Genomic DNA, 26,830 nt, shown 5'->3' on the forward strand with positions numbered 1-26,830 from the left:
GTTTAACATGTTTACTGTGGCTTTGAAAGTTCTGTACAGAAAATATTCCTTTGTTTGTGATTTATTTTAGAAACAGGTTATTAGTGCTACTGCTGCTACTCCACCCTTGACTATAATGTAACCATAAACAAATAAAAAATACAGCATGTTGCTCAATTAATAAATAAAAATATATAATTTTAGCAAATTTATGAGGTATAAGAGGAATCAAGCACATGCCATTATAGGAAAATGCTCACCTTCAAGGTTAATAGCTTTAACTCAGTAACTCCATCACACCACCCCATTGTTGATTATTTCACAACAACAACATTCTTGTATTCTTGTTACTTACATAAAAAAATAGGTTTATGTATTGAAAAACCATCTCTAAAATAAAGACGCTTACTATTTTTGCGAGACTTTGGAAAGTTCCATGTACACACTGTATTCCCTCATTTAGGACAATGATTGTGAAATGTGTCGAGACTGAAGCTTATAAAGATAATGAGGTAATACTACCATACGAAACCAAATGTACATGTGAAGAAAATCCTTAATGAGAAATACAGTGGTGCTTTAAAGATTTTAGGATTTTCTCTTTAGGATTTTCTTTATTTCTGCACAAATATGACCTAAAACATCATCAGGTTTTCACAGTCCTAAATGGAGATAAAGAGAACCCAATCAAACAAATAAGACAAAAATATTACACTTGGTCATATATTTATTGAGGAAAATGATCCAATATGACATATCTGTGAGAGGTAAAAGTATGTGAACCTTTGCTTTCAGTATGTGGTGTGAGTCCCTTGTGCAGTAATAACTGCAGATAAATGTTTGGGGTAAGTGTTGATCGGTCCTGCACATCGGCTCGGAGGAATTTTCACCTGTTCCTCAGTACAGAACAGATTCAACTCTGGGATGTTGGTGGGTTTCCTCACATGAACTGCTCGCTTCAGGTTCTTCCACAACATTTCTACTGGATTAAGGTCAGGACTTTGACTCAGACGTTCCAAAACATTCACTTTATTCTTCTTTAACCGTTCTTTAGTAGAACGATTCGTGTTTATGACCCACTTTCTCTTCAGATTCAGTTCATGGACAGATGTTCTGACATTTTCCTTTAGTGTTCACTGGTATACTTCAGAATTCATTTTCCATCAATGACTGCAAGTCATCCTGTCCCAAATGCAGCAAAACAACACCACCATGTTTCACAGATGGGATACGGTGATGGGATGGGATGAAAACTTCTTTAATAAACTTTATGAAACATAAAATAGCTACACTAAGAAACTAATGTTAAAATTATTTTTAAAAATAACTCCCCTAAATGCTCTTCCGCTCACGAGTTCAACTCTACATGTGCTCTCAGTGTTTCACCTGCAGCTCTGCCTCGTGTGCTTTTAAAAGGTTACGAGTTTAAATCTTTATCTTATTGGTCATTCCAATTCAAGTGGACCAATGCAGGTCGCTTGACTGTTTTTGGTTTTCCAATTACCTCCATGTATCAGCACTGCAAAACCACCAAATTAAAAAAAGAATTATTTTACTTGGTTTAACTACAACGGCCAACTTTGTGTCATGGCACACAACAAATTTTGGTTATACGGAAAACCTCATTATCTCGGCTCAGGATGGGTCTAGGTCCTTGGAACAAAAACTGATTTCTAGAGCACATTACATGTGTGTATATATATATATATATATATATATATATATATATATATATATATATATATATATAATTTATTTATTTGTTTTTATTATTTGTTATGGTTATATTACATTTCATTAAATTCTCAAAATGCATAAATCAAGTAGGCTTTTCCATAGATTTCTACTAGCTCTGTAACCAGTGGAATCTCCTTATTTTTTTTTATTTTTTATTTTATTTTTTTTTACAGCAGAATGCTACTACAGACTACTTATGTCTGTGAAAATTTCAGGTTAGTGTCCCCACCACAGATATTCAAGCTAGAGAAAAAAAAAGAGAAGTCTCAAGCCTGAAATGTTCTGCACACAAAACCCCACTATGAATGCAGTTTGATAGATTTGGGGAATTAGTAGAATACATTTTCACACAGGCCCAGATAGTATTGGATAATTTTATTGCTTCAATAGATAACATTATCATTTAAAAACCATATTTTGTGATTACTCCAGTTGCATTTGCTTTATCTTAGATTTTGTTTGAAACAGGTTTGTATAAGATATACACAAAAACAGAAATACAAAAAAGAAAAAAAAAATCAGGACTTGAATCAATACTTTTTCACAGCATTGTACCTACCTACCCCCGTAAAAATGAAGACTGAGACTCAAACCCATCGTTATAAATTTACCCTAAAACTCCAACCTTAACACCACACGCTCGCTTTGTACTCAGGGGCATTGTCGTGCTGGAACAGGTTTGAGTATCTTAGTTCCAGTGAAAGGAAGTTGTAATGATACAGTGTACAAAGACATTTGATACAATTGTGTGCGTCCAACTTTGTGGCGACATTTTTAGGAAGAACCAAATATGAGTGTGATGGTCAAGTGATGAATTAATGCCATGAATAAGTTTGCTACAAAAAAAAAAGTTTTTAAACATGTCATTGAGCGAGAAAGTAAAGGCGCAAACCAATGAAAATGTGTCCGAAATGACCAGACCGATTGGAAAAATGGTTATCAGTACAGTAGGTTCTGATAAAACGGCTACGCCATTCTTATATCAAATATAAACATTAATATAAACATTTCTCATTCACATGTAGATAACCATCACGTTTAGAATTTCAGAAATGTGTCACGTGTTGAGGATTTTTTTTTGTTTGGTTTAAAAAAAAAAAAAAGTTATTTATTAATGGGAAGACAGCTCCGACAAGGTGGAAATAAAAAAAATAAATAAACTGTCCCAATCTATATGAACTCACCTTATAGGTCCTTCTATGAAAACAAATTAAAAGGCATCACAAATGTATTTACACAAGTAAAACTTTATTGGAATGATTCTTGTGGTGCAAAATGTCACCAGAGCACTCCGCCGTGTCTTCAGTCGGTAAATGACGCTGTGGAACCTGGAGAGTTAACAGACTTGAGTATTACAAAATCCTGGACACCCGAAAGAAGCCAGTTTCACTTTACCCGTCTGCCGAGGAAGAACAGACTTTACCTAAGGAAATGGTTCATGAAGTCTTAAAAAAAGGGAAGAAAGATGCAAGCCAGCGGGCTCGGGCTCAGGAGAGTCAGGGTTCAAAATGAAACTGTAGAAAGATTGTTCATTTTGGCATGACATTGGACTTGTCCTCTCACAATCATTCAAATGCAAGTCAAATGGCTTCGCTTGGGCCCCTGAATGTAAATAACACAACAAATACTAAGCGCACCATCAAGACCTTTCTCTTCTAATCTACAGCTCATTTCACCTGCCACACATTCCTGCTCACGGAGGAAGATCTGTCTGCAGACCGCTGGGCGTGTCATTAAACCCATACGAGTGGCGTGCAGAATAAAAGAAATTAGCTGAAATGATTTCATTCAAAGGTTCTCTCAGATGTTCTATGAACGTTTATGAATACGGTGTAAAATTCCTGTCGGAAATCCAGTCAGGTTAGTTCGTTATCTAGCAGACCAAGAAAAATGGATTTTTGACGGCTTTTTATTAGACACGCCCACTTTCACCGCTATGGCCCGCTCAGTGTTGCTCACATAAAAAATCACCGATACCCAAATTTCCATAAATACACCATGAAACCATACACCTGCGGTGCTCTGTGATCTGCAGACAGACCCGAGCGGGATGCTGTTGGGTTAGTGTGGATAACCTGAGGATAATTGGTTCTGTGGATCTTCAAGTCAGTCATGCTTTTGTTTTTGTTTTGTTTTTTGTTATTTTTACCCCTCACTACAGCAGTTTAGTATATTAAGAGAAAACAAATAAATGAGCAATCTGTTTGTGCTGCGTTTGAGCCGTTTCTAAACCCTGCTTAAAACTAGCAGGTTACCTGGTTAAAAACGAACCCTTAAAAGTTTCCATGTAAAAACACCTTTAGAAAGCGAACAAAGTTTACCGTTCCAGTGTGTGGTTTTCCATTACAAACGATGACCCGCAACGTCGCTCGGCGCAACAACAACAACAACAAAGTCCCTTTCGCGACGGAACAGCCTCGTCCGTTAACACTCGTTAGCGTTGTGCTAGCGTCGAGACGTCTGTGCTCTGTGATTTCTCAATTTGTTATGCAGAACTTTAAAAAAAAAAACCGAGTCACACCGTTCACCAAACCGTCAACACGACACTCCAGTTGCACCAAAATACTGAAGAGTGACACTGCAGCTTCAAAACAAACGTGCTACTGCTTAAAGTGAAGACGTAAAATAGCACAAAAGTTTCTTCTAAAAGGCACAAACAGCACAATTGAATTTTCATAGCAAATTGCCACTGAGACTCCAGTTACCAGTCAATCCGCGATGGTGAGGACTAACGGGTTCATCAAGCTAAGACGAGGACCAAGTCGAGGACAGAGCTAATTCTTCATACACGAGCTCACCTGAGCTGTGATTGGTGACACTGATCTGATTGCCATTCACCGTTTTCTTTTTTGAACGTTGATAGCCTGCAGCGTTACACAATTCCTTTCAAAATATTGCTTAATAAGTAAATCAATTAGGCTGCTTTCACACTCTTTCATCTCAATGCGTCAGTGCATGTTTTATATGGAATCCGTCAAAAGGCAGGCAGAATTCAAAGACTCTTAAAAAAAAAAAAAAGAAAAAAAAAAGAAAAGAAAAAAGAGCTGCCTTTGGTATTTTTTTGTGACATCAAGCGCCCAATGCGAGACCGATCAGGGGACCAGTTTAAGGAATATGAAGAGATTCTCTTGAATTTTTGCCTTCAAAGCTACAGTAAAGGCAAACGACGTCCTCATCTCCAGATTCACACCGATCTGTATTCCGTCTGCATTACTGATAATAAAGAAAATCTAATCTAGAGAGCACGCTAGGCTAGTTAGCCACCATTAGCTAGGACTGCTAAGAACGTGTGCGTATTACGTGATTCGCTTATTCATATCAGCACGAAAGACGCTCTGGCCAGTTACTTTCCTGTATTTTTGCTCATTCAGATACCATTGTATTTCCAACTGTACATGATACCGATACCGAGCCATGATCCGGTGATTTGTGTTCCATTTGGTTTTTGAATTGTGATGCGTTTTTTTTTTTTAATACATTTTTTAAAATAAAGTGTGGGAGCAGCCTAAAACAGCACGAATGTGTCTTTGTGATGCGAATACAGCAGAAATGGACTACGTTGGTGAGTTTCACAACTCGTAGTACGTACAAATAAAACGCTTTCGTTCGTTTTCTGAGCAATACGGCGTATCGGATTTACACGCGGTTTATAGAATCGGGTTACAGAGCCGAAGAATCGAAACTGGAAACTGATTTTAACGTCCTGAAAAAATCCAGCAGCGCTGAAACAGCTGTTCACGAACAAAAAAACCAAAAACAAAACGCAAATCCCTTCAGGGAAAATAACAACATCAAAGGTGTAAATGAAAGTGTCATGTCAGGTCCTTTTCTCCGTCACCTCTCCACATGTTAAAGGGCGCAGAGTGCACACGCTCCTGGACTTCAACAGACGTGTCAGAACCGTTAATCCGACTAAACAACCACCAAGCTCTGTCAATGAGCTCTGATCTGATGGCACGTTTTTCATACGTGACACTTCAGAGACTGATCAGTGCGGCATGTCGAGACGCAGGCAGATCCAGGGAATGATAATAATAATAATAATAATAATAATAATATCGTAATAAGCTCTATACTCGATACTATAAACATTATAGAATCATGGCTTTTTCTCACCGTCATCCTTTCAATGCATTAAAACAGTACAGCAACACACAGGCCTAAAAGAAACAAGCATCAAAACGTGTCACTTATTGTGCAACAGTCTGTGGCGGAGATGCCGGGCGGAGTCGAGCGCTCCTGAGGTGAGGACTCGTCGAACGTGTCCCTGTCGCCGTGACGAACCGCATGGAGACAGAAATAAATGATTAAGAATAAACGTGATGAACGTGGACGAGGAAGCGGGATGGCGAAGGCAACGGTGTCTGTCCTTCCGGCTCGTCGCTGTACTCCTTTTAGCTGCTTGCGCTGATTCTACACACAGGAAAAAAAAAAACATCCATCATGCTAATTCTTGCTCGCTCATCTCACTCAGACGTGCTAGAACTCGGCGAACTCTTTTCCGCACTTCTCGGTGAGGGACACTCGGATCTCCTCTTCCTCATAGTCGTCGAAGTTGCTGGTGTCCCCTGGACCCCTGCACTTGGGGATAAATGGAGCCTCCACCTACAACACAAACACACACAGATTTCAACATTGTCTTTGTCAGTCTCATTGAGGGAGGCGTGGCCTCTGTGTTAGTCTCAGTGAAGGAGGTGTGGGCTCTGTATCATCCTCAGTGAAGGAAGTGTGAAGGAGGTGTGGCCTCTGTGTCTCAGTGAAGGGGTTGTGGCCTCTGTATCTCATTCTCAGTAAAACAGGTGTGAAGTAGGTGTGGCCTCCATGTCTCGGTGAAGGAGGTGTGGCCTCTGTATTTCATTCTGTGAAGGAGGTGTGGCCTCTGTATCTCAGTGTCAATGAAGGAGGTGTGGCCTCTATATCTCAGTCTCAGTGCAGGAGGCGTGGCCTCTTTCACCACCAAACAATATATTTATTTTCAATCTGCAGTTTTTATGATGCCAAAAGAGTGTGTCGTGTGTGTATGTGTGTGTGTCTTACCCTCCTCTGGTAGATGGCGATCCAGTCAGTGGTAGAGAACCACTTGTGGCCCTTGATGTCGTTGACGCCGTTCTTCAGGTTGCCGTAGCGCTTGGTGAGGTCGACCTGCAGCAGGTTGCGCAGGAGCTCCTTCAAATCTGAGCTGAAGTGTGAGGGAAAGCGCACCTGCACATGCGTGCAGAGACACACACACACACACACACACACACACACAGAGTTACATACAGTGTTTACAAAGTTGCATTTACATACATGATTCAATTATTCGTGTGTGTTGCTCGCCACCTTTCCTGAGACGATCTTCTCGTAGATGTGGATCGGCTGATCTGCGAAGAACGGAGGATACCCGGCTGCCATCTCGTACACCAGCACACCCAGAGCCCACCAGTCTACCGCTTTATTATAACCCTAAGAGAGGACACACGGGAGAGTGTGTGCGAAAGAATAACACTATTTTCACGCTAGCAGACAAGTCGCTCGTGCTGACTGTAGATTGTCTTCTGTCAGCGCTACCGTTGTCTCGTCTGGGTGTCCGGCACTTTAAAAAAAATTCAGATGAGAAACAGTAGTAGCCATACAGTATATACTGAAACTTCTAAAGCTAACTGTCCTCAAGCATCTCAGCTACTTTCTGCCAAGCTTTATTTATTTATTTATTTATTAACATCTCTGTACACATTTAGTGAAAGGTTGTACATGACAGGATAAGGTTAGTCTTCTTGTCACTTTCCTGCATTGCACCTTATTTAAAAAAAAAAAAAAAAAACAGCGCTGAGACTTACTTTACTCAGGATGATCTCCGGAGCCAGATACTCGGGCGTACCACACAGCGTCCATGTGCGACCTTTAACACGCTTTGCAAAGCCAAAGTCTGTCACCTGCACAAACACACACACACACGATAATCACTACACTGAGCATCAAGCTTCAGCTTAAACCAGAAAACACCCCCTTATCTTGAAACTTCTACTCGTCAACTTGGGGTAGCGTTCTCAACCATGGCTTCCTTTCCCGTTTACATCGTGACATCAAATCAACATGGCCGCTCACAGCATCAGAAGTAAACAAGTCTAATGTTTCTCTAACACAGTCTATCTACCTTTTTGTTCATATGATCTAATATTAACAAGCTAGCATTGTTGGGTTTGTCTAACACCAACTAGCTAATTTTGTTCATTTTGTCTACTGTTAGCTAGCTAGCTCCAGTTGTTCACTTTCTCTAACGTTAGCTAGCTTTATTTGTTAATTTCTTGTGTTTTTTTCCCTTTTATAAAGTTCCCAAAATGATTTAAAATGGCGCCTGAACATTTGCCGCTAATTTATCCTGACTTATAAACCTAGGATGTGTAAATAAAGATGAATGTGTGATTGGGAAACACCGCCACGTAGCCTGTCCTATGGCTGGGTCACTGACAGACGCGACATGGAGTTCAATATTAAAGCTTCGGTAATCGGTGGAACATACTGCACACACACACACACACACACATTCATGTTATATATTGTGTTGCTTTAACGGTAATTCATCATGAAACCTTTTGCTAAAAGCTTTTCAATGACGCGCACATCCACTGAAACAGTTTAGCAAACAGGTGCAGTTACATAACGTTCAATCAGAGAAAACCTACCCAGGGGGTGCGTCTCGATCAGATCCCTAGGTGGTGAGTCAGTATATGGTGTAGATGAGTTGGGGCAGTTGTAAAGAACCTGGCTCGCTATGCTTTGAGACATTGATGGCTCAATTTCTGTTGACATGACTTCGTACTCGCGTTGTAAAACATCACCACGGGCATTTATCAACAGCAGGCAGAACCGATATCTTTCGGACATTATATGTCATATAAATTCTTTCGCTTAATCCCGCACGTTTCTGTCATGGTCATGGTCTGTAGACGATTTTTTTTTTCTCGAGCTGGGAGGCTTCAGAAAACATGATGTCATTTGCAGTAAGAGAAGAGAGTGTGCATCGATGCTCCCTGGTTTTTGTGGTGCATTGTGGGATTTCTTTAGGGAGCAAGCACTGGAATGGATTTTGCGATTGAGACAGCCCTTAAAATGGCCGACTCACCGATCAGTGCCCTGACTACTGAACTAGGGAGCTGACCGAGACGCTCCCAGTGTCAATGTTTATCTTTTTTTTTTTTTTTTTTTTTTTTACAAAATGGATCGTATGTTTTCTAAAATCTGATCTAAAATCCTGTGACCGCATCACCACAACTGAATTGAGCGTTACGCGCCGGGTTTTTAAACACATAATAAAACCGTTACACTTAAGCCATTGTTCTGTGCATAGCTTACTGTTAACGCACACTACATTTACGAGGGTTATTCATAGCAAATATTATTAAATAATGAGAAAATAAAACATTTTGTCCTTTGATAAAAGCAATTAGCCACTCGAGGGCGTGCGTTACATTGATTTTATCAGGGGTAAAGTTTTTTCTTTTTAAATTTTCCTTCGCCTCGTCCTTAGCGCATTGTTCTTATTTATTAGAGAATAATGAAGTGAAATGTTGTTGCAGTATGCCGCAGTGCTCTGTGCGGACAGTAGAGGGCAGCAAAGTTCGGTTCAATTATGACCAGACTCTCATCACGCACTCTCATGTTCTCGCGTTTCAGTCACGTGACTTACTTACTTATACTTATTTATTGTTCCAGTCACCATATTTGGGACCAAATCTAGAGGTGAAAAATGACTAAAATTACTCACTGGAATAATAAAGTTACTTGGACAGAGCCGATTAACTTTCGATAAAGATTTGATCTTTGTGTACTTTCCCCCCCGAACTCCTAAGTCCACTTAAACCGGCAGAAAACTTACCAAATTTGTATTTTTCTGACATTTATATTTATCCTACAGACCCTTCTCCCTGTTCTTTAGAACCTCAAAAGAATTTAAAGAACACAGAACCCAAGCGACTGTTCATGTCTGGGTGGGTAAAAGATCCCGTCGTAAGTCAGTACCAACTAAGTCATTAACTTTTCCCAGTTGTCCCATAATGTAGCTAGCTAGCTAACATAGCTACGCGTCAGTGTGACAGGGAGGATCTGCTGCTTATCGTAGATGTACTGTATGCAGTGACATGTGGTAGAGAACTGGATTATCAGTACAAATGAAAACAAAGCACAGACTCAGTATCGCTGATACAGTCAGTCAACTGTTTGGTTCTCAAAATGGCAGCGATTATACAGTGTGACAGCACGAAGCGCACTGCTGCAAGAAGACAAAGCTCAGAGGATGAGTGTTGGACTTTCAGTTAATGTAATTCCTGTGATCTGATTGGCTGAAAAAGGAAAATCGCCAATAACTGTCAGAATTCACTGATCAGCGATTTTAGTGCCACTAAATAAGATTAAAGTGTGTGTGTGTGTGTGTGTGTGTGTGTGTGATAGAGCGAGAGAGACAGAGACAGACAGACACAGACACACACAGAGAGAGAGAGAGAGAGAGAGAGAGAGAGAGAGAGAGAGAGAGAGAGAGAGAGAGAGAGAGAGAGAGAGAGAGAGAGAGAGAGAGACAGACACACACACACACACACACACACACACAGGGCGGCTGTGGATCAGGTGGTAGAGCGGGTTGTCCACTAATCATAGGGTTGGTGGTTCAATTCCCGGCCCACGTGACTCCACATACTGAAGTGTCCTTGGGTAAGACACTGACCCCCGAGTTGCTCCCGATGGCAAGTTAGCGCGTTGCATGGCAGCTCTGCTACCACTAGTGTGCGAATGTTTGTGGGTGAATGAGACACAGTGTAAAGTGGATAAAAGCGCTAAATAAGTGCGCCATTTGCCATTTAACATTTAGAGAGAGAGAGAGAGAGAGACACACACAGAGAGAGAGACCTGTATGTATCCCTGCTGGTCGATGAGGAGGTTTTCTGGTTTCAGATCTCTGTAGATGAGATCCAGAGCGTGAAGATACTCAAACGTCAGAACTATCTGAGATGCATAAAACCGAGCATGAGGTTCACTGTATAAACAGAAAGGGAGAGAGAAAGACAAAATGTGTGTGTGTGTGTGAGAGAGAGAGAGAGAGAGAGAGAGAGAAAGAAAGAGATACAGAGAGAGGTAACTTGTTTCATTCATCATGGATGCAAAATTTTGCACTTTTGCAGTCTTTTTAAAAATGGCTATTTTCCATTGACTGTCTGAATAATAATAATAATAATAAAAAAAAGCTTGAAAATGAAAGTGTTTGCTGTCAGCTGCTTGTTTATCAAAATTACTTTTCAACCTGATTTACCTGAATGATATCACTTCCTGGAAAACTTAGAAATTAAGCTCTAAGAAAAATGCAGGCGTATTGCAGATTGTGTAAAATCCCGTCATGTTACACTACATTTACACATAACTACTAATGAGTTTATTAACTACGAATACACCAAGAGTAAAATTTGACAATCCCTGGTATTACCGCAAGGGGGAGACAAAATAACATCATGTCCCGATATAATGACTGCCACTCGGTTCATTGAAGTTTGATAAAAACATAACAGCGTCCGACTTTTCACTTAAAAACTCCCAAAACTGAACATCATAAAAACGTTTCGTTTACTGACGTGTGAAAAAAAGTCAGAAGTGTGTGTCTCACCTGAACCTGCCAATCCTTCGCAGGTGTGAAAACATCTCTCCTCCCTGAACATACTCCATCACCATATACAGATTAGTGTTATCCTACACACACACACACACACACAATTTATAACATCATATTGGATACATTACCCATTCACATTAGATTCTCTTTATAACAGTAGAGAACACACACACACCTTAAAGGAGTACTCAAGTTGTACTAGGAAAGGAAAACTGACTGCCTGCAGGATGCGTTTCTCATTCAGAGTGTGTTCAATCTGCTTCAACTTCACCACCTGCGAGAGAGAGAGAGAGACAGAGAAAGAGAGAGAGCGAAAGAGAGAGACAGAAAGACAGACAGACATGTAACTGGTGAGCTTTACTGCATCATAAACTATATAAGCCAATCAGGTTCATATATGCAAATACAGGCCACGGAACACCTTTTAATGCAAGGAGTGGGGGTGGGGACTTTGTTTCTAATTTGCATATTTGTACGATCTGGATTCCCTGATGAGCGTAAAACGTGCAGGTTCTACTTTCCCTTTACCTGTTGTCGTTTATTATTTTTTTTGGAGCAGCTGATCTAAGAAAAATAAAATGACTATCTCTAAACCAGGCTTGAGGAAACGTTCTGATTGGCTGCACAGCGTAAATATCAAGGGCACGTTTAAGCGTCGTACCTTCTGCTTGTTGAGGATTTTCATGGCGTAGTGCTGGCCGTTCTCCCGGTGCCTGACGAGCATCACGCGGCCAAACGAGCCTGTTCCCAGAGTCTTCAGCAAATCAAACTGGTCCAGAGATGCTGTATTCTGAACGAACACACACACACACACACACACACACCAAAAAAACACCCACGCCAATACATATAATGCCAAATAATGTAGACACTCAAAACACAATATGTAGTTGTACGATAGGTACGATAGGTATTTCTGCCATTACTGCTATACTAATAATTTTTAAAAAATAATTAGCTGCATTATAACATGCAAGCTCCTCGCCCTCGTAACGCCTGCTACTGTACAGCGTTCTTCTTTCCTTTCTTCCTTCCCTTTTCATATAGCCATAATCACAGGAGTAATCTAACTAGTAAATAAACCAGCAGCAGCGTCTCCATATATACATACATACACATACACATTTAAAACATATAAAAGTGCAGGCAGAGCAAACAATGTATGTTAAACCTAGTGACCATGAAAGATGCATGCTGCAGACAGATGATAAGTAGGAGTGTGTGTGTGTGTGTGTGGTGAAAAAAAGAGAAGAAGTGCCTGATGGATGCACTGCTGTCATATAAAGTGCATTTCTTTCAAAACTGAAAATTCCTGAACCCCTCGTATAGCATGACGTCATATCAACAGTAAATAAACCATAAATAAATAAATAAACCATCGCTTCTCTACTCGTACATGAGATTATAGTCATATTTGCTTTGATCAATGAATCGATCAGTAGTCGGTTAAATCTATAAACACTGGGGACAGAGTGCGCTGTTTTAAGGAGGCGTCTCGTATCGCTATCGTTGAGGCGTCCATGTTTTTGTCCCTGCTCTGTAGTGCGAAAGTGACGTAACTTGAGTTTCGATGAACGCAGCACAAACATGGATGGGAACTGAAGCTGTGTGAGTAAAGAACTTGGGGTCACATCCCCCACCACTCCATCTTACCTGAGCAGGATTCTCCCATTTCCTGAGGAAGTCTTCCCTGGCGAGGGCCAAGAATTCTTTAACTATGGAGGAATCACATAAAACAGCGTCACAAACATACACTATAAGACCAAAAGTATGTGCACCCAGCCCTGTCAGACAGACCCATACGAGTTTCTTCCCCAAACTGCTGACACATGGTCTGAAGCACAAAATTGCATAGGAGGTCTTGTATGTACGCTCCAGCATTACAGTTTCCCTTCACTGGAACTAAGAGACCCAAACCTGTTCCAGCATGACGATGATCCTGTGCATTAAGGTGGAAGAACTCGATAACTCAACCCCACTGAACACTTTTTGAGATGAACTGGAACTGGAGCCTTGTTGACATCCCAACATCAGCGCCTGACCTCAACCTCACTAACGCTCTTGTAGCTGAATGAACACAAATCCTCACAGCCACGCCCCGAAATCTTTCAACACACTTACACGTGCTAAAAACATCTGCTTTCAGCAAACCTCAACTGCATTTAAAAGTATCTCTACATGTAGTGAAGCTAGTTCACTTTCCACTAGTGAGATGTTAGCATTGATAAGTGCCACACAGTTTTCATTTTGAATCCATCGTGTATTTTTGGCTGTTACGAGTCTCTCTTGAGTCACATCAATATTTACTTGCAAGTATTTATTGTTACAATTTTTGGTCATTACAGTTCTTTTTCCACATGTAAGCAGTAAAATATATAACTCATATATATATATATATATATATATATATATATATATATATATATATATATATATATATATATATATATATAATGATGCACCAAGTATCCTGTGTATATTGAGCCAAGATATTTTATTATGCTGCGATAAATTGATAATTTCATGAATCGATTCTTGATCAGATTATCAATCAGTATGTTTACATGGACAACAATAATCTGATATTAACCCGATTAAGACGATACTCTGATGAAGAAACTAGCATGTAAACAGCGATTATTGACGACCTTGATCCGATTAAAGTCATACTCGAAGTAAACACAAAACGAATTAAGACGTGTGGAGTACTCCTGTTTTAGTCGCATTATCGACGTGTGTTACAGACGTGTACACATCTTAATCACACTATTAACGTCGTGTGAGAGTTTTCACCGCATTGTGCGACAGGACACGTACACACATGGCAGCACTCAACCGTTTTACGACAAACAAGAGAGCACGGCTGCGTCCCAAACCGCGTACTTACCTCCTATATAGTGGGAGAAATACATGTATCTCAGCTACTATATAAGTATGTAAGTATGCAGTTTGGGACGCAGCCCACGGCTTCAAACAGTCATCTATTAGCATGAACAGCATGACAAGTAATTACCTGCACTTGAAGCTTTCGTAAAATAAAAAATGAAACACCAAAAACTGTATACGGTTCCTTAACGAAGACGAACTGTATGTTGATACGTGAAATTCTGGAGGGAATGTCGGACGGCGTGGCGCAGGGACGTAATGACGTGTGACGTTAATCCATCTATGTTCTAGAACACGTAAAACAGGAACATGAAAGGAGTATTCTAAAAGCAACTCATGTAACCACCTTAATCAGAATACTGTCTTATTCAGAATAAGATCAATAATTAGATTACTACTGTCCATCTGTCCATGTAAATGTAATCAGTGTGCATGTAAACACACTGCTTGGGGAAGCTGACTTTTTAAAAAATATATATATTTAAAGATCGTATTGTTTGGTTAAAAATGATTCCCAAATGAATTTGTTGTATGTATTGTGTTGATGGCACGATTCATCCTCATACAGAGAACTGCTATTCTCAAGTGTCTGGGATCGGTCAGGATGACTTGCTCATGTACGCGTTGCTGTATATTTTAACCTGAATTTTGACTTCCTCCATTTTCATAAGCGCAGGAAAATCTGAAATTCCCACTGCTGTAAATGCGCATATGCAAATGAGTACAAGGTGGTAAACTTTCAGCTGCTTGAAATTTTCTGTCCTGAATTTCCAAGACGCAAATAGATTTTCTTGACCTGAAATCCGTCCTACCTGGTTTGCTCATTAAAACTGGAATTTCCTTTTTTTTTTTAACTCCAATTACCCAATTTCTATTAAAAACTGGAATTTCCATTTTTTTTCACTCTTGAATTATCTATTTTTATACATGAAATTTCTACAACCGAATAGTAATCAAATATCTAAGCCTTAATGCTGTTATAAGCAATAAAAACTGTGAATCTCATTGGGAGAGAGATACAGAGGGATGAAAGGAGAGAGATACAGAGGGATGAAAAGAGAGAGATACAGAGGGAAGAAGGGAGAGAGAAACAGAGGGATGAAGGGAGAGATACAGAGGGATGAAGGGAGAGAGATACAGAGGGATGAAGAGAGAGCTACAGAGGGATGAAGAGAGAGAGATACAGAGGGATGAAGAGAGATACAGAGGGATGATGGGAGAGAGATACAGAGGGATGAAGAGAGATACAGAGGGATGAAGGGAGAGAGATACAGAGGGATGAAGAGAGATACAGAGGGATGATGGGAGAGAGATACAGAGGGATGATGGGAGAGAGATACAGAGGGATGAAGAGAGAGAGATACAGAGGGAAGAAGAGAGAGATATACAGAGAGAAGAAAGGAGAGAGATACAGAGGGATGAAGGGTGAGAGGGAGAGAGCGAGAGAGAGAGAGAGAGAGCGCTACAGAGGGATGGATGAAGACGCACCGCTTTCCATCTCGTTTCCCCTCCTGGCGGCCGGCGTGTTGCCCATGACTGGGAGACCAAGCGCTGGTCACCGGCTTGATTTTCTCTCCAACAGTCCGGATTTGGAGACGGATTGTTTGAAACGGATCCACACGGATGATGAAATCCGGGTTTAAAGGCGCGCGACAGCGTTAAGTGAGGTTACAGGGCCGCGGCGCACCATCCATCCGCATCAGGCCGGAGCGAGCCCGGGCCCCGCCGGCCCCTCAGCGCCGTCCTTCGGCCCGATTTCCGCCCTGTTTACGGCTCTTCCGCAGATAAAACGTCGATCCCGTCCCTATCTGGGGCTCTCCGAAAACTCCGGAATTAAAATGGGTCATGAAAAATACGCCAGAGCAGAAACAGCAGCATCACGGAAGGATGCAACCAGGCGACCGGTCCGCTTCCATGTCCCGCCTCTCGGCGCAGGCTATTGGCTGCGTTTCACAGTGACAGGCAGGTGGAAAGAGCGCTGTGATTGGGCACAAACCTGGGCGCAACGGTGATTGGAGCGATACCATTGGCCAGCTCTCTGACTGACAGATCCCGCCTCCTCTAGAATCTATTATACACGTTTCCATTATTTCTAGTTGAGAAAATCTACATGGCCAAAAGTATGTGCACCCCCTGACCATCACACCAGTATGTGGTGTGTACCGTTCCAACTGTTACCACAAAGTTGGAAGCACACAGTTGTACATACAGTTTCCCTTCAATGGAACCTGAAACACTGTTCCAGCATGACGATGGCCCTGTGCACAAAGCGAGCTCCATGAAGACGTGGTGTGTTAAGGATGGAAGAACTCGAGTGCCCCAACCACACTGAACACCTCTGGGATGAACTGGAACCTCATCGACATCCCAACATCAGCGCCTGACCACACTAACGCTCTTGTGAACACAAATTCCCACAGCCACGATCCAATATCTCGTGGAAAGCCTTCCCAGAAGAGTGGAGTGCATTATAACAACAAAACAGGAATAAATCTGGAACGGGACGCTCAACAAGCACATATGGATGTGATTGTCGGGGGTGCACATACTTTTATGTTCAGTTCAGCACATCTTTATTGTCCCTAGAAAGGGCAATTTCTGTTGCAACATCTGGTGACCAAAATAGGACAAAGACAAAATATACTTTTGGTTGTATAGTGTGGATATAAAGGACAGAGTGTTCTGTGAAAATAGAAGCTTTAGTCTATCGCCATTAAAATGACAGAAGTCTGTTATTCTTCAAAACTCAGCAGTAGAAAATAAACATTACATATTTCAATTACATTTAAACAGAGATGCAGATTGTAGTGTCCAAAAGCATGGTATCTATCAAAGAATTGACGAAAAGCCGCTTTACATACACTTTTAAATAAAACAGAATGTGAAATAAACTGCCACGGTGAGAGAAGTAATTAACAATATAAGCACTAGCCTGTATAAACATTAATCAACCTGATGTGATAAATAACTAATCACAGTACTGATTTAAATTAATCAAGGAGGTGTGGTCTCTGCATGGGAGATTAGTTCACCGGTGAGATCTTTACAGTTGGATGATCGGAGATGCTGTATGTACTGCACGTTCCGTTTGATTGGATATAATTCCCAAACAATAACTCAATAAACAAACAAACAAAACCCCACGCAGACTTCCTGTTTCCACCCACAACTTTGTTCCAAAACAAAATGTCACCTCTGTGCCCATCACTCTCAGTGCAGGAGGTGTGGCCCACCCGTCTTCAAAACTAACAATTTTTCAACTTTTAAAAAGTTTTCCAAAACCGAATTGCATTCTGCCATAATGAAAAGTATCTCACTCTATCTTTCATACATCAGATCGTCAATCGTAGCTCATATCTCAGAAGGAGCGAGTTTTTGAGAAGTGCCACAGTATTGAGATTGAGTGTAACGCTCTGTAAGCGTTTAAATGGACATAGCGGTCTGGCACCGGTTTACACCCTCTAAGCAGGTTGCATCACAAAGACAAAACATGAAAAGGTGGAGAGGATGAATGTAAAGGGAGAGACGAGGTGAATGAAATGATGAGTGGATCAAGGGTAAAACACACCAAAGGCCCTCACGACTGTTGCCAAGCTACAAGTACCTCACATATGCACTACCCCTTTTCCGACGACACGGTGCTGGATCAGGTTTGGTTTGTGAAGGCTCCCAGATTTCCACTGCTTCAAGAGCTAAACAATTACACCATCACATGAAGTTTTCTTTTTCTAATGCATGTCACACAGTTTGAACTTCTGATTTTTTTTTTTTAAACCACCTGCAATGAAAAAAAACAAAAAAACAAAACACAGAATGGGATCCAGAATCCAAAACCAGAGCAGTTTGTGTGCTGGTGGATGAAAGTGCGTGTGTGTGCATGTGGTGTTACAAATACAGCAATTTTGATTTATTAACTTTAAATCCTTAACCGTTAAATCCATTTTAGAACGAAATATACAAGAAAGAAAAAAGGAGAACTCAAATGCAAAAGTATGTATTCCAAATTAATATTCATTTTACCAAATCACAATGTGTGCCTCTGACTCCTCCCACTCTGGAGCAGACTGAAAATTTCCATCAGATGCGCCAGTTGGTTTCCATACATAAAAGCTAGTGTAGCAATGTACTTCTACACAAACAAGAAGGTGCTTTTTGAAGCTGCATTTGACCATTCAAGCCTAAATTACCACTCTTGTGCACTAGAAAAATCCATCCATCTTCCATGCCACTTATCCTACACAGGGTTGCGGGGAGCCAGGGAGCCTATTGCAGGGGACTCAGGGCACACCCTGGACAGGGTGCCAGCCCATCGCAGGGGACAATCACACACACTCGCACACTATGGACAGTTTGGAAATGCCAATCAGCTTACAAAGCATGTCTTTGGACTGGGGGAGGAAACTGGAGTACCCGTAGGAAACCCCCACGGGGAGAACATTCAGGCTCCGTGCACACAAGGCAGAGATGGGATTCGAACCCTGATGATGAAATAATTGCTACCCTGAGCCCTCCAGACTTGAGCGTACAAGTGCCCCAACACGTGCCTTTAGACCTCTATTATAGGTGACGTGTAAGCTATTTCCCACCCTCCTCATTACAGGGAAATGTGTCAGTTACCGTCTTTAGTAATCTCTCTCTCTCACACACACACCACATATTTCAATTTGAACATTTAGATTATGCTGCAAATATTGAATATTGTGCATTAACGTTTTTGAATAGTGCAATGCTGAAACGTCATATTTTAGAGGAAAGGTTTAGACACCTTCTAAAGTAGCTACGCATAAAGTCTTATTATTACTGATGTTATTGCTATAATTTGAGCTTAACACTTAGCTGCAGGTCAGTAATTTCATGGTTTCACTTTGCTGAACTAATTTTGTGAGCTACAAGGCAGCGCTACACATAGAGCTGTATCTTCAGTGGGCAGGGTTAGAGGCACACACTGATGACATCAGAGGGCCATGATTGGTTAAGAGGGATGTTGATCCAAGAACATGGCTTACTTGCTACTAGAAATAACATTCACACTGATGAGCTTTAGAGCATCATGATGTGTGTGTGTGTGTGTGTGTGTGTGTGTGTGTGTGTGTGTGTGTGTTCCTTCACTGCCACCCTGTGTTCAGGAGGAGAAGTGCATCCAAAATCATCCTGTAAGTACTGAGAGTCCAACCAAATGTGTGATCAAACACTCTGTGTGTGTGTGTGTGTGTGTGTGTGTGTGTGTGTGTGTGTGTGTGTGTGTGTGTGTGTGTCCCGCCCCCCTTATAAGCAGTCCATAGAATTGTCCGGCATGAGTCCTAGAGCCGGGGCTTTTCCTGGTGGGCAGCTGGGCGGGAACATGGTATTGAGGGTGGGGTCTATATTCTCAAAGTCCTCTGATTTGTCCACGATTGTCTCCCAGTTGATGTGGAACCGTGTGACACGTGGGTTTGACGCCAAGATGTTCCTCTGCAGCTGAGGATAAAAAAAGTTAATACCTGATGCACTTATTCTCCAAAAAAGAAACTAAAATGGACTCATAAATATTAATAACAGTGATCACAAATAGTAAAGAACGTTTCATTTTTAGCTTTCAGATTCAGACCAAAACTTCATTCCATTATTTATTTACTTTATTTGTTATGAGTCCAGAACGTAATCGAGATGGCTGCTGACAGGTTCATTATGTTTGTTCTTCATAGAATAAACGTAAACTAAAGAGCCACATAAGCGGCTGAGAAGGGTCCGCTGTCGTTATACAGCACGGAAGCGGCCTCTAGAGGTGAAATAAAAACCATCACTGACCAATTTTGTTGGATTATTTGAAGTGTTTTTAGATTCGTTTTTGGACTTCTATTTTTATTTGTTATTTGGAGTGTTACTTTTCGGTTCAATCTGAATGTATAACTTTTATTCATTTTAAAATGTATTAATAATTAACATAATATTAATTTCATTTAAAAAACCTACAGTACATTTTCACGGTGCAGTCAGTGCTGTTTATTTTTGTACTAAAGTTCAGCGATATTTAACTTTGAGTGTTACGTTTTCATTCAGTATCAGTTTTAAAAACGATTCGGTTATCGGCAGGGAGGTACTGCCCGACTTAGTGATCAGTATCGGTAAAATCCACTATCGCTCGACCTCTAACCCAGACTATAGAGGATAGTATCTTGCAGTATATTGGCTTGTTGTACAAGTTAAGCTCTTAAATAAGTCAATATAAAATACAAACCCTTCTTTTTATTTTCTCACCATTCAACCAGACGGGTCCAACGACACCGTTTTCCCTTCTCACAATTCAGTCACAAGTTACCTGCGAGTAGTTGGGTTTGATGGGCGGGTTTTCACGCAGCTCGGGGTCTGTGTACTCGTTGTTGACATAGTAGCCGATGCGAATAAACTCCTGACCCCGATACGTGCATGTGATTAACACCACGGTTACGCCCACTGCATCGCTTTCAGGAATCAGCCCCGTGTTCGGAGCATCTGCCTGCAGAATTCAATACACTTTTCTACAGTTACCTTGATCAAAGACAGCACACGGCAACGAACATGGACGTCATGTAGAAACAAACAAGTGACACATAATCACCACAAAACTTTCTCTTTTAATCACTTGTGATTTCTTTCTTCGTTTTATTACTTGTTGTTTGTCCTCGACCTGACGGTGACTTTTTCCAGACGAAGATCATTAAACAAACAACAAACTGAAGGAAGTAATTTAGTGTATTTAAGTTGTAAATAATCAACATTATTAAGAGCAAACAAACAAAACAAGTAAATAACCTCCACACCTGAAACACAAACATGTGTCTCCCTGCAGGAACTGGGCCGACCAGCACCGAGTCCAGTGTCTGATCGTACTCCTCGCTCTCCGCCGAGCCCACGTAGATGATCTTCCACTCCAGATCTGCCCCGAGAGAAGGACAGAAAGATGCAGAGTCAGCTATAATGATAGGACTTAAACTGATCTCTGCTTACATCATAATAACCACAATGCAATCACAAACACTCATCATCCATCACTGAGTAAATATTATTCGAACGCTGAAAGATTTCACGCAGACACGCCAATTTCTACAGAAAAAAAATAATGAAATATTTTAACCTTCAGCTATTTAAATTCATTTAATGATTCGTTTAAAGTCCTCATCTGATTGAACTTAATTCAGCGATATAATTCTGTTATATTTATTCATATAATGTCCCCCAATGAATTTTTCATTCATCTTTAGTCTAATAAACAATGGACTGCCCACATTTCACATCCCAACCAATCAGGAAGAAGGGGCGTGGCTGTAACAGTGCCAATGGCACATCAATTACATAAACATGGTCCTGTAATAACTTCTGTGTGTGTGAAAGTTCTCTATGTTTTAGGTTTGAAAAAATAAACAAGGTTAGTCATACTACTTAGTGCACTAGATGTTCTTTTTGTAAATTTGGGATTTGGCCCAAACTGATTAAAAAAAAAAAAAACAGAAAAGGACAGTAGGTGTTACTAATGGTGGCTTTTATACCACTGCATCACTGCTGTGTCTCATGTGTTTCAGTCCACCATGAGCATAAAAAAAGTCATGTGACTTTGCCTCAACAAATCATGTGACTGGATAATTGGTTCAGAAAAGTAAACATGGCAGAGAGCGAGATGCACCGGTTTCCCCAGAAGTGACGATTTTGTTGTCCATCAAACTCTCTCTCTCTGGCTTTCTTATCTCTCTCTCCATCACTCTCTGTCTTTCTGACGTTCTTATTGCTATCTCTCTCTCTCCGGCTTTCGCATTTCTCCCGGTCACTCTTTACCCCTTTTTATCTTTCATATCAATCTGTGTCTTTCTCTTCTCCTGTCACTCCCTTTCTTTCTCTATATACTTTACAGAAATTAATAGTATAAGTCATGTTTACCTTCAGACAGATCCTCCATGCACTCAAACGTGATTTCAAACTGAAACGGATTACAGAAAGGACTCGGGTTGTCCAGAACCGCCACATTCAGCACCTGCACTTTCGCCATAATTCCCCCAAACCCACACAGCAGCTCAATCCTACACCATAAACCTGTTTGTGGGGGTTTTATATTCCTGAAAACGTCTGGAAACGTCTCCTCTACCAAGGTGTCTGGTGTCTATGTAAAAAGAAAAGAAAAGAAAAAGAAAAGGCACAGGACTGTTTAAACAGTGTAAATAACCCGCGGTTTAACAGCAGGTCGAGATAACCTCCTCACCTCTTCACCACGCTAGCTGTAACCTTACAATACAATACAAACCACAAACTAACACATACTTATTATTAAATAGTTTTTCCCCACTGCACAGGCGTCTTTTACATCTCGCTAATTTCACTCCAATTTACACAAACACACAGGTGTGCCTTAAAGTCACTTTCTTTCTTCCCTTCTTTCTTTCTGAGATTACGAATCTAAAAGCGGGTCAGGTTTTAAAACTGAATAAACAACCTGAGCCACTCAGTGCTCAAATCCCAAATACATTTCTATTCCCTATACGAATTCGCTATTAGAGTGTGAGATAACGGGATTTCGCACCCTATGTAGTGCACTACATGTAACTTGTTGAGGTATTTGGGATTCGGCCAAGATTTCTTCCTCGCCAATGAAATAAAGCGGTAAAAATTCAAGAGGAAACATTTTCTACTGCCACCGCCTGGGCAGCATCGGTACTGCACTTTAAATATTTCTTTTTTCTTTCAATCAGATCCACGATTTTCACCCAGGAAGCTTTTCTTGGCTTCGTTCTCCTGAGTTCGACACGAAAACTAGCCTACTTTTAAAAATAAATAAATAAAAACAATTTGTCTTTATACAAATTGACATCATTTGGATTGTAATAAATTATCTCTGAAGCATAATGTAGTTTTTTTATGCATTCTGATTCAGAGATAATTTATTTTCAGTACAATTTATGTTATTTGATAGAACATCTCAGTACGCTGTAGCATTACAATTTCCCTTCACTGGAACTGAGAGGCCTCAAACCCTGTTCCAGAACGATGATGCCGCTGTGCACAGAGCGAACTCCGTGAAGGCGTGGTGTGTGAAGGATGGAAGAACTCGAGTGTCCTGCACAGATCCCTGACCTCAACCCCACTGAACACCTTTGGGATGAACCGGAACTGGAACCTTGTCACATCAACATCAGGGCCTGACCTCAACATCACTAACGCTCTTGTAGAATGTTTGAATGAACACAAATCCCCACAGCCACACCCCAAAATCTAGTGGAAAGCCTTCCTAGAAGAGTGGAGTGCATTATAACAGCCAAGGTGGAGTAAAGCACAGATGGGTGTGATGGTCAGGGCTGCACAAACGTTTGGCCGTATTGTGTAGATATTGTGTGATCCTCACTTTTCTTTAATCAGTTTTGGCTCAGGACTCATGACGAGGTAGTTCTTGCCTTTCTCCAAACCAAGCTTGTCTTTGCAGACTATGTGAGTGTAAAAGTTTCTATGTTTATACAGCACATTCTTTTCGGTCCCTGAAAAACAAACAAACAGATGCAATAGAGATAAAATAGATTTAAGATTTCCAGTTAATAATGGCCAACAGCAAGCAACTAGTGGGCTTATGATTTTGGTATCTTAGCAGTCGAGCTTCTAAGGTTGAATTGTGACATTTAATCTGACTGTAGAATAGTCCCCCCCCCGAGTTTCACTTCGGGTTCACATCAGGAGTCCTTTATTCCCCGAAACTCAGGCTGTGTTAGATACTCACCCTCTTTAATAACTTTTACTATGATGAAAGTGTATTGAGCGCTATCTGTTCACCATTACCAGAATTGCCTTGTAAACTAGAAAAAAGCAAGAAAATTTGACTAGCATTTAGCAAGTAAGACCATAAAGCTAATGAGTACTGTGCATCTACTGTATGTTTATGTGTTAATATAAATTTATATAATTTTTTTTGTGTTTTATTTAAAAAAACAAAAAAACAAAACAAAAGAGGAATAAAACACTTTGGGATGGGCTGTATGATAAATAGTATTAATAACTAATGAATAAAGCTGAAGTGATTTATTCCTTAATTATCCTAAATGGTGTTTTTTTCTCATGCTCATACACTGAATCATATTACAGAGAGGAAGAGTGCATACTGAAGTCCTTGTTGCGGCAGGCTTCTTTACTGTGCTCCTTTTCCTTCGGAACTGCAGGCTATTTTCTGTACCGCTTATCCTACACTGGATCACAGGGAATCTGGAGCCTATCTCAGGGAACTCGGGGCACAAGGCGGGGCTACCCTGGACAGCGTGCCAACACATCGCAGGGCACAATCACACACACACACACACACACTCACACACAGACCCATTTGCACACGACGGACAATTTAGAGACACTAATCAGCCTACAAAGCATGTCTTCGGACTAGGGGAGGAAACCGGAGTACCTGGAGGAAACCCCTGAAGAGCGAAGGCGGGAATCAAACCACCAATCCTGGAGGTGCGCAGCAAACGTGCTAACCACTAAGTCTTGTAAAAAAGTATTTTTACATTGTACTCGTATTTTCTCTACTGATCAAATAAATGTATATATATATACCAGTTTGTTTGTGTGTGTGTGTGTGTGTGTGTGTGCTACATACTGATAACATTTCCATTCATTTTAAACGTCGGGAAGCAACAGATTAAGTGAAGTAGTTAAACGTCACAATAGGTTATCCGAGGTCACATCTTCACATCGTCCTCTCCTTCCTCAGCAAATGAAGGATGGGAGATGATCACATTACAGTGATGTTAGGTATGACACTGAAGCTTTGAGGCATGTATCGAGGACGCAACACCATCTCCAGTGAAGACCAGTACCAGTGAGTGTACTGGTTTCACAGAGTCATGTGATCGATGGCAAACAAAGCCTGACTTTCTGTCCAATCACGTGCTCGATTCTCTTTGTGTGTCAGAACCCCAGATCACCTGGATCAGTCTGGTTGGTTTGGTTGTGAGGACTACTGTACTCTGAAAGTTGGATAATCAATATGCTACATTGAAATCATCACTAATTATTTGTTATTTTTGTTTAAGTTTTTTTTTCTTGGTGAATTTTTGCACTTTTGGTTTAGTTTTGGTCATTTATACACTTTGGCATTGCAGTTCCTTTGTACACCAGCCTCCTCTGTACCATGTGAAAGAGCGTTCTCTAAGGCAGGGGAAGTTCTGACAAAAAGGAGAAATAGACTCAACACTGTCAAACAGCTCTTTTTTTTTTTTTATAAAAATAATTTAAAACTTCCTTGTCACCTTTCTGTCATTCCCCGAGTTACACATGCACTATTACTGCCAAGTCTCAGAAGCATATTTAATGATTTAGTGATGATCCTATTACACAGTGTCCTTATGCACATTTTACTCCCTCACTTTATATGAATGGATCGTTCTGTCCATGTCAAAATTAACGATTTTCATACAAACTTATTCAATTACATTTTTAAATACCCCGTTATACAAGTAATATGAAGAATACAAATAATTTCAGGCATTTACTAGTGCCATATGCAACTCTTTTAATCATACATGTGTGCATTATTCTTCTGTTACATCATATTGAATTATATTAGTTCATACTGGCATTTATTGCCATACTTTAATGGGTGAATGAATTTATCAGAGGGGGAAATTCAACACACACACACACACACACACACACACACACACACACACACACACACACACACACACACACACACACACACACACGTTAGGCTTTTATTTGTGCATATAACATTAAAACTATCTATGGTGTGTGTGGTGGCTGCTTCCTCAGACCGAGCTTCTTCCACAGGCTTTTGACTGCTTCATTTGTTTTACTAACCACCAGATGGCGCTGTTGTCGACACTCTCAAAGCTTTGAATCTTTTCCCGGAACAGTCAGGGGAAAGCATCAGTGCTTTTACTTGGCTTCATTTCTCCATCCTTCATCTATCACATTATCCAGCCCGGGCTTTTGTAATGACTATGCTCCTACATTATTTATTTACCTTAACGCCAAACAATTAATACCTTTAACATAACCGCTAACTTTGATTAAAAAACAAACAAAAAAACAACAAGTAACCGGAAGTCATGCCGTAGTCTGTGTAAGGACCTCGGGACATGACGAGATTTTCTGTAGCCTATAAGTTTATGTATGTAATTGGTCTAAAGTCAACTTAATACATTTATTGAATGTTATGATATCGCGACTGATAAGCTTAATGGGTCAATTCATGAAATAATGTGCAATAACAGCAGAAAATATCTTTTTTTCCCTTGATGTCACTGCCCCCTAGTGGACGGGAGCATTTCCGTTGTGATGTTAACTACTGTTTGCTCTTTAAATTTTGTTGTGTTGTGCACTACTGGGCCACTGTAATATAATTTAACAATAACAGTATTTTTTGAAAGCGGATAATAATAAAATCTCTCTCACACACAGACACAAAGTTTCATGCTGTAACATACCCTCAGCACAGCTGCACACTTCTGTAGGGCAGAGGAGGTAGAGTGAGCCACTTGACTGCTCCATGTGCAAGTCATAAAACTTCACACACTGGTTCTCTAAAACACAGACCTGGTAAACAAACGTGTACTATGCACATTCTCTCTCTCTCTCTCTCTCTCT

General features: G+C 40.6%; 2 protein-coding genes across 4 annotated transcripts; both read right to left on the minus strand.

The window, feature by feature from the left end:
- Positions 1-2,811: 2,811 nt before the first annotated feature.
- Positions 2,812-16,815, minus strand: prkacab (protein kinase, cAMP-dependent, catalytic, alpha, genome duplicate b). The gene is made up of 10 exons (XM_017456897.3): positions 15,728-16,815; positions 13,007-13,068; positions 12,015-12,143; positions 11,529-11,627; positions 11,348-11,430; positions 10,600-10,726; positions 7,536-7,631; positions 7,039-7,161; positions 6,754-6,918; positions 2,812-6,321 (listed from the first exon to the last, which is right to left on the minus strand). Exons 1-10 carry the CDS (start codon positions 15,771-15,773, stop codon positions 6,196-6,198), a joined length of 1,056 nt encoding a protein of 351 aa, XP_017312386.1. The 5' UTR covers positions 15,774-16,815; the 3' UTR covers positions 2,812-6,195.
- A 1,417-nt stretch (positions 16,816-18,232) lies between these two features.
- asf1bb (anti-silencing function 1Bb histone chaperone) lies at positions 18,233-22,701 on the minus strand. 3 transcript variants are annotated; one of them, XM_017458209.3, is made up of 5 exons: positions 22,508-22,701; positions 22,130-22,349; positions 21,019-21,134; positions 20,538-20,714; positions 18,233-19,696 (listed from the first exon to the last, which is right to left on the minus strand). In XM_017458209.3, exons 2-5 carry the CDS (start codon positions 22,236-22,238, stop codon positions 19,505-19,507), a joined length of 594 nt encoding a protein of 197 aa, XP_017313698.1. In that variant the 5' UTR covers positions 22,239-22,349; positions 22,508-22,701; the 3' UTR covers positions 18,233-19,504. The 3 variants fall into 3 exon arrangements, with proteins under 3 accessions (XP_017313698.1, XP_017313695.1, XP_017313696.1); XM_017458206.3 differs by having other exon boundaries at positions 22,449-22,701; XM_017458207.3 differs by having other exon boundaries at positions 22,130-22,701.
- Between the last annotated feature and the right edge of the window lie 4,129 nt (positions 22,702-26,830).

This window comes from Ictalurus punctatus, chromosome 26 (genome assembly GCF_001660625.3).
Source record: "Ictalurus punctatus breed USDA103 chromosome 26, Coco_2.0, whole genome shotgun sequence".
Lineage (NCBI taxonomy): Eukaryota > Metazoa > Chordata > Actinopteri > Siluriformes > Ictaluridae > Ictalurus > Ictalurus punctatus.

Excerpts from the sequence above, each read along its gene's own strand:
- prkacab (XM_017456897.3), bottom strand. The coding sequence starts at position 15,773 with ATGGGCAACACGCCGGCCGCCAGGAGGGGAAACGAGATGGAAAGCG. Across the intron at positions 13,069-15,727 it reads GGGAAACGAGATGGAAAGCG|TTAAAGAATTCTTGGCCCTC; the intron begins GTGCGTCTTCAT and ends ATTCCTCCATAG. Across the intron at positions 11,431-11,528 it reads AACTTGAGTACTCCTTTAAG|GATAACACTAATCTGTATAT; the intron begins GTGTGTGTGTGT and ends GTGTGTGTGTAG.
- asf1bb (XM_017458209.3), bottom strand. The coding sequence starts at position 22,238 with ATGGCGAAAGTGCAGGTGCTGAATGTGGCGGTTCTGGACAACCCGAGT. Across the intron at positions 21,135-22,129 it reads CATGGAGGATCTGTCTGAAG|ATCTGGAGTGGAAGATCATC; the intron begins GTAAACATGACT and ends CTCTCGGGGCAG. Across the intron at positions 20,715-21,018 it reads GACACATGTTTGTGTTTCAG|GCAGATGCTCCGAACACGGG; the intron begins GTGTGGAGGTTA and ends TGAATTCTGCAG.